This window comes from Dasypus novemcinctus, chromosome 4 (genome assembly GCF_030445035.2).
Source record: "Dasypus novemcinctus isolate mDasNov1 chromosome 4, mDasNov1.1.hap2, whole genome shotgun sequence".
Taxonomy (NCBI): Eukaryota; Metazoa; Chordata; class Mammalia; order Cingulata; family Dasypodidae; genus Dasypus; species Dasypus novemcinctus.
The window spans coordinates 108317051-108325321 of record NC_080676.1 but is presented as its reverse complement, the minus strand read 5'-3'; the positions used below and the strand labels follow the sequence as shown (position 1 = coordinate 108325321).

Genomic DNA, 8271 nt, shown 5'->3' with positions numbered 1-8271 from the left:
GCTCAGAAAGGCCAAGTGAGAGACCTGGGATTAAAAAATAGTATTCTGACTCCAGAGCTGGGTACTTATCTAACACACACTGTGCTGCTTCTTGTGCATACCAGGAGCCCAGAAATTTCTCCAGTCAAATAATACATTCCTCCTTTTGTAGGGAGGATCAAATAAGGTTTGCAGAAATTCGAAGAATTTATTTCAGTGTTGCTTGCTTATAGAGAGGGATATAAGTCCCTTCTTTGTAAATGATGAGGAAGAATATGTTTCTATTATCTAAGATTTATACAGATTTGAAAAATGTGTATAGTGAAGTAGGAAATTACTAATCAGAAATGCTTAGAACTGTTAAGCAGGTGAGTCAGACAGTAAAGTTTTATTATTTTAAATAGTCATCCTTGGCATCTCAAGCTTGGGTAAAGGAAGAATGAATAGCACAGTCTAGGGAAAGGACTAAGGTTTATGAAGAAAGTGCCACGGGAATTAGGGATCAAGAGAATATCAGATGCATGTGAATGGCAATCCAAGCTGTGTAGAAAAAACTGAAAATAGAAGGCTGGAAGACTGGGAGGGACTGAAAATCTGCCAGAAAGGTGAGGTAAACCTCACATCCCGGGGCACTAACCACTGACACAGTAAATAAAAGGCATCATGAGTGATGTCTTACTCATTATCATATGTTTAAAAGCAAAAACAAAAGGATGATTATATTTCATTTCTTATATCCTATTTGTAAATATCTGCAAAGCAGAATGTAACATAAATTGGACCTTGCTTTACACAAGTTTTCTCAAAATGGGTTAAAGTTTGTATGTGAAATACTATATTAACTTAGCAAATAAAAATGTTGTCATTGAAGGGGATTTAAATGACTGATAACTTCTATAGGTTACATGATCATTCTAATCCATTTATTTTTTAATTCATGGTTTTTTATATTGACTTTGAAGGTCATGACATATATATAATATAAGAGTAGAGGAAAATATATCTCATTACAATAGAGTGTTCGAACACTAGTAGAAAAAACAATCCTATATGTGCTACCTTGTTTCATTTCTTTCTTTTAAGATATGAATCATTATTCACTTATGAGAAGAAAACCAGAGGGGAAGAAAAATCCCCACCAACTGTGCTGGAAGAGGGTTGTCTGGAGCTTGTGAGCAGTCACAATATATCATCTGAGCTCAACCATCAGATGATCCTTTTTATGCCAGGAAAATTCCTAAGGAATTAGAATGAGAAAAATTACATTAATTCAACAGGTTTCTCATACTTCTGGTGAAAGATTATAGCAGGATTAAATTTTAAAGTGCCCTCATTCTGTATAAAACTGATAATTAATTAAACAGGACCACAACTGTAATTTAAGCTTTAACAGTCCTGGTGATGTTTCTGGAATTGAAAACAAAACAAAACAAAAATCACATGAATTTAAATTATTTCAGTAGTCATCTAATTCTTCTCATTTGTGTGACTTAATGAGCTCATCTGTGAGTGAGTTATCATCTCTCTTTCCCTCCCCCCCTCTTCTCTACACCAGTATTTAAAGTAGGTAAAACCTTTAAATCAATTTTATATTTACATTTGTACTATAAAATTCATGCAATCCCACTCATGATATAGATTCTAGAGCCATCTTTTTTTTTTTCTTTTTTCTTTTAAGGAAGCTTTAGATTACATAAATGTTACATAAAAAATATAAGGAATTCCCATATGCCCCACTCCTTCCCCCTCTCACACACTTTCCCACATTAATAAAATCCTTCATTAGTGTGGTACATCTGTTACAGTTGATGAACCCATACTGAAACATTGCTACTAACTATGGACTACACTTTACATTCTAGTTCACACTCTGTCCCGCACAATTTGGAAAGGTATGACAAAATTGACAAAATATGCAATGGCTTGAATCCATAACTGCAATGTCATGCAAGACAAATCTAATGACCTGAAAATGCCCCTGTATTACACCTATTCTTCCCTCTCCCATCCCTCAGGACCTCTGGTGGCCACTGCCTTTACATCAATGATAAGAGTTCTTCCTTGCTAGAATAATAAGTCTATAGTAGAATAATAATGTCTACTTTAGTCCATTGTTCATTCCCCAATCTTGAAGATTTGGGGATGGTGATGCACACTCCGCTTCAAATTGAGAGGGGGTTTAGATCCCATGAGGGAGTTGGATGGGACTATCTTGCTTGAATTGCAGACACTCTCTGTTCCTTGGGATGGGCATTGTCCATCATCATCTTCTTGTAAGTTGTCCTGGGTGAGTCCAGTGAAATGGAGAGTAGGTGTTGCAACTCTCCTGAGATTCAGGGTTCAACTGGCACATGGACAGACCAAAGATTTAGGTCTCTGGGACATATATTTATAAAGTACAGTGCTAGCTATGGTTTCAAATAAAAGAGGCAGAAGATACATATGTAGAGAACCTATAAATGAGTCTAGCTCTGTTACACTGGGGAGCATAAATTCCAAAGTAAGGCCCACTGACAGGGTGCCGAATTCCTGAGCACTCTTTCCTGCTTACAGTTTCTGGATATCTCTAGATTCCTCAGAAGCAATCCTATTTGAGGCATTGTGGCAGTCAATGAGATTTTGCTGCAATTTGTATAAGTGTAAACTCTGGTATGACCTCTGGAATCACTTTGCAATGTCTTAGCTATAAAAACTCGTTTGTATTATCTTTTCCCCCTTTTGATCAAGGTCTTTTTCTAGCTACATTGCTAGTTGGTGGTTGGTAATAATCTCTCAGTACCAGGGAGGCTCATCCCCAGGATGGAAAAATAAATATATGTAGAATTATTCTGCTTTTTAAAATTGACTCAACTTCTGGTTATTCAATTATCATTTAAGAATTTACCTTTATTTGGAAAAGAAAACAAAGTCCTTGACCTAGCCCTAAGAGCACTGATGGTCTCACAGGCCACATCTGTCACCTCTCTGCTTGATTTTTGCATACTAGCCACATTGACTATTTTTTCTTCTTCATATAATTTAGACCCTCCATTGATCAAGGCCCAGTAGATGGTATGAGTCCACGGGCACCACTGGTCAGAAATGAAGACACTTGGTCTCTACCTCAGACCCACTTAGTCCAAATTTTCATTTTAACAAAACCTTCATTACCTTAATAGACATTAGAATTTGAGAAGCACTGGTTTAGGCCACCTTTTGCTGATGTGCTTTGACATTGTTTTTCCTACTGCTGCTCTCCCTGAAATTTGCCTAGTTGATTCCTATTTATCCTTCAGATTTCAGCTCAAATAGGGAGCTAAATAATTTGAGCTGCTGTTGTCATTGTGGATACAAATTTATTTTGTTTTGACTCATGAAAGGAATTTAGTACTTTGGCCTTGTTAAAATGTTTTCAATAGCTGACACATGATCATGCTAATCATCCCACTCAGAAAAACAAAGTTTATACATAATCTGAAATTTGCATACAGTGTGCATGCAAAATTGTAGAATAAAGTACAATTTTAATTGTTACAATAGATGAGTCTGCAATGACTAAACATTTATAATTTCAAATTATGATTTTGTAATGAGCTGTGGAAAATGCTTTACTTCTAATAGGTGTCCAAGTTAGCAATGCCCAGTTGACCAGCCTAACTTTGTCCTAAAGGGAGTCCTTACAAGTTCTTCAGGGAATTTCACTTGTGCACTGTTACAATTGGTTGACTCATCTTTTCAAAGCAATTTATATAAATAACATCTTCTTCAGTGTGGAAAATGAGACCACCGAAATGAATTACCATGAAAGTAATTGCTGTCTAAGTTAATGTCATTCTTGTACTACGCATTTTTCCTGCTCTATAAAGCCTAGCTACATTAAAGCTTCTCCAGATTTCTTGCAATAAATGGGTAAGAGTGAAACAATTTATTTAATATTCATTATTCTTTATATGAAAACTTAAAATACTGTTTAATTCATAATAATTTTAAGTTGGGTTTAAAACATGCCAAAATAACCTGGTGAAAAATTCATTATATAGCGAATAATCTATATAATTTATTTTACAGACTCCAAAACTTGGATAAGGGAAATAGCTGTAAGACTGAACTGTTGCCTTTCAATATGCTTTATAATATTGTTATCATATTAATTATGACATCTTAAGATAAGTTTTGTTGTAATAGAATATGAAACAACTAAAATTAGGCTTAAAGATTTAGTTCATGATGTTTTTATTTAAATAAATATTTCTGATGATTCTGACAAAAATAAACATTGGATACAAACATCTTCTTGATTAAATTCTTATAAGGTAAGTCACTTAAATATTAATTCCTTTATTCCTCACCCTCTTCCAACAATAATTTCAGGAATATCTATGTCTATATATCTGTATATGAATATCTATATCTATATCATTTATATCTGGTAACATTACCAAATGTCTACATCTTTTGTCCTTTCTAGTATATGATGTACTAAATATTCACAACATAAATTGAACCTAAGAATATTCAATTATTTAGTGATTTTGAGTTGTTTGGAAGCTCATGTAAAACAAAAATCCAATTAAGAATTAGAATTATTGTTTTAGGTTACTTTTGTAGTCTTTATTGAGATCTAATCTTTTGCTCAATTTTATTCTGTCAAAGAAACTGATGGAGAACAGAATTAATCTGTCTAATAGCAAAGATACAGCAAGCAACAGATTTTAAAAATGAAAAAGTATTCATGCTATGAAAGCGTATTTAGAAACTACTCAATATTTGTACAGTAATATATAATATCAAAGTCTCTCATTTATATGCAAACCCTATAGGGAAATAAACTTTGACCAGAAAAAAAAAAATCTCCAGGATTGACAGAATATTTACTGAATATCAGAGTTAAGATGAACATATACCACCAAACAGCTATGTATTTCCCTTTAATCTTCAGCCATACTCTGATATTTTCTTTCTACCTCTTCCTTGGTTATTTTCCTATACTTACCCATCTATGTCTCTATTATTCTCTTCCTATTTCACTTACTCTAGCTTCTTATTTTTTTCTAATCCGCCCATAATTCCCGTTTTACTTCTACTCCCCACTAGATTCCTTCCCCTCTCCTCTTCTTAAATATTCCACAGGATAACACTTTTATATTTCTCTACAGGCTGTAAAGAAATGTCAACTGTTTTTCATATCTCATAGACTACCATTGAAGATTATATCATTCTCCTGTTTGCATGACTTGTTTTCCGTTCACTTTTCATTTTTCTATGGCCTCCACTCTATCACAAAATGGAAATGGATGCTGCTTTCACAAAAACCATTAATAATCTCTTAATTTCCACACTTACTGATTTCTGCTCACTCTTCATCCTAACAGGACATTTATTTCGTCATTTGACACAGAACTTCACATTATCCTTCTTAAATATCTTTCTTCTCTTATTTCCACAATATTAGACAATATTATTAGTCAACCTCCTGTTGTGCTGACCACTCTGCTTAACATATATTTCTGGTTTTCCCTTTTCTCTTCTTTGTGCCTGTCAGGGTTCTTGGTTTCTAGTGACTGAAACTTCTTTGGTGATTTAAGCAGGAAATGAGTTCATTGAATGGAAATTGGACTTACATTGAATTACACTGAAGTTGAGGGACTCCCAGAAACAGAAGAAAGCCAGGCATCCAATCAACAGTCAAATCCTCCCCAAGAATAGCTCAATGAGGGATGCAGTCATAAATGCTCACCTTCAGATGACACAGCTCATATTGTCAATACCACTGGCATGGATGTTCGATGCATTTTCTAGAGTCATGTAGTGGTGCCCTGACTGCTTTTGCTACCACATTTCTCCATTGCCCTTGTACTTTTGCCTCCCTCTCTCTAGATTCCAAATCTGGGGTAGGTGATTTTGATCAGTCAAGGCTATGTCAACTCACTTCAATCCAAAGAAAAGTAGGATGAGAAAACAACATTCTAGGTCTTTGAGCTTTTGGAGAGGATGGTAGCTTGTAATTCTCACAAAGATTCATTTGATGGGAAAGGGGATCAGATGTTGGTCATCTACTATATAACAGATATCCCGTATTCACTTTAATATAACTTCAAAAATTATTTCCTGGCATATGTCTTCTTTCTTTATACTTCCCATGGATCCATAACTATTACTTCAATTACCCCAATGCCTCCAAGGTTTTGTTTCTATTCTGCTCCAGTAGAACTATATAACCAATCTATCTCACTTGGTTAGTTCAAGCACATTTCTCTGCATAAATTTACCCAACCATCTAAGTGTTCAATTTCAATTTTTAATGACCATCTATCTAGTAATGAAGTGACTCCTCTTTCCTTCACTCTTCATCACCGTCTCATGTATTTTTTTACTCAGTCCTAATGAGTCAACACACTGATTTTTTAAATACTCTCTCTTTATCTTTTCATCACTCCCAGTGTCATACCATATATGGACTAAACACTTCATTTGTATTTCAATCACCTGGGAAGCATTTCTTTAAATGCATCTTCCTGGACCTTCTTTAGTATGCTAATCTCTCACAAATTTTTTTTTAAAACAAAAATTCCACCAGGCAATTCTAATGTGTAAGCAGCTTCGTGAAGCAACTGAAAATAGTGACAGCTTCCTGATTACCAAGACTGACCTCACTTTTCCCTTGCTGTAGCTTATATACTACAACCAAATAATTACTTTAAAATACCTTAAGATACCATTTTCTGAATTGAAAGTATTCATTGTATACCTATTGAGTGAGGGATAAAGTTCAAGATCCTCCACATGACATTCTATTCGTTTTATAATCCGAGTTCTTCAGAAATATTTCCCTTGAATTTGCATCCATGTCACACCCATGTAGAATACCCTTTCCATACTCATCAGTGTCCTATATACTTAGCATATACCTAAAATGCTTTTTGGTCTGAATCTATTAATTCCTACATATTTCTGATCTGAAATAATTGCATTATTCCATTTTGCCAATCTCCCTAAAGAGATTCCTCCAATAATAAAAATAATACATAAAATTCAAAAAGCATTCTAAAAGAATAGTTTATTTCTACTCCCAACACCTAAGTTTCATCTTATGAATAGCTAATGAATGTTCCTTTTACATTTCTTTCAGGGTACATCTGGTAAGGACATGGAAAAGAGAAATACAACGTTACTGATAGAGTTTGTTCTCACAGGACTTACAGATCGACCAGAGTGGAAAATTTCCCTATTCCTGGTGTTCTTGGGGATATATCTCATCACCATGATGGGGAACCTAGGACTGATTGCTCTGTTCTGGAACGACCCTCACCTTCACACCCCCATGTACATATTCCTTGGGTGTTTAGCATTTGTGGATGCTTGGTTATCATCCACAGTGACCCCCAAGATGCTAATTAATTTCTTTGCTTCAAATAAAATGATGTCTTTATCTGAATGCATAATGCAATTTTTTTCCTTTTTAATCAGTGCAACCACAGAATGTTTTCTCTTGGCAACAATGGCATATGACCGATATGTAGCCATATGCAACCCTTTACTTTATCCAGTGATTATGACCAATAGATTGTGCATACAGCTGTTAGTCTGGTCATTTGTAGGTGGACTGATTCATGCCTTAATTCATAATGGCTTTTTATTCAGATTAACCTTCTGTAAATCCAACATAATACATCACTTCTACTGTGACATCATACCATTGCTTAAGATTTCCTGTACTGACCCTTCAATTAATTATCTGATGCTTTTTATTTTCTCTGGATCAATTCAGGTATTTACCATTTTGACTGTTTTTGTCTCTTATACCTCTATTCTCTTTACAGTCTTAAAAAAGAATTCTTTAAAGGGCATAAAGAAAGCATTCTCCACTTGTGGAGCCCATCTCTTTTCTGTGTTTTTATATTTTGGTCCTCTTCTCTTCATGTATTTGCACCCTCGATCTCCTCAAGCAGATGATCAAGATATGATTGAATCTCTGTTTTATACTATCATAATTCCTTTTTTAAATCCATTTATCTATAGTCTGAGAAATAAGAAAGTCATAGATTCTGTGGCTAAAATGTTAAAAATGAAATGTTAAAATGAAGTTCTCATACTAATATAATTTCTGTCTATTAAAAGTCATAAAATTGTGCAGTTAGATGTGGACATGATTTGGAATGTGTGTAAAGATTTCTGTAATTATAGTTGTCCTTGTATTTTTTTAAACTTGTTATTGTGGTTATTCCCATTTTAACCAAGAAATACTTCCTAACATATTCCATGGGTCATCAAAACAAATCCAGACAAAGTAATCACAAGTAAAGAAAACTACAG

The 8271-nt window shown here is 34.4% G+C and overlaps 1 protein-coding gene across 1 annotated transcript; it reads left to right on the top strand.

The window, feature by feature from the left end:
• Positions 1–7105: 7105 nt before the first annotated feature.
• Positions 7106–8035, top strand: LOC101431713 (olfactory receptor 5H8-like). The gene has a single exon (XM_004447643.1). The coding sequence runs from the start codon at positions 7106–7108 to the stop codon at positions 8033–8035; it is 930 nt and encodes a 309-aa protein (XP_004447700.1).
• The last annotated feature ends 236 nt before the right edge of the window (positions 8036–8271 follow it).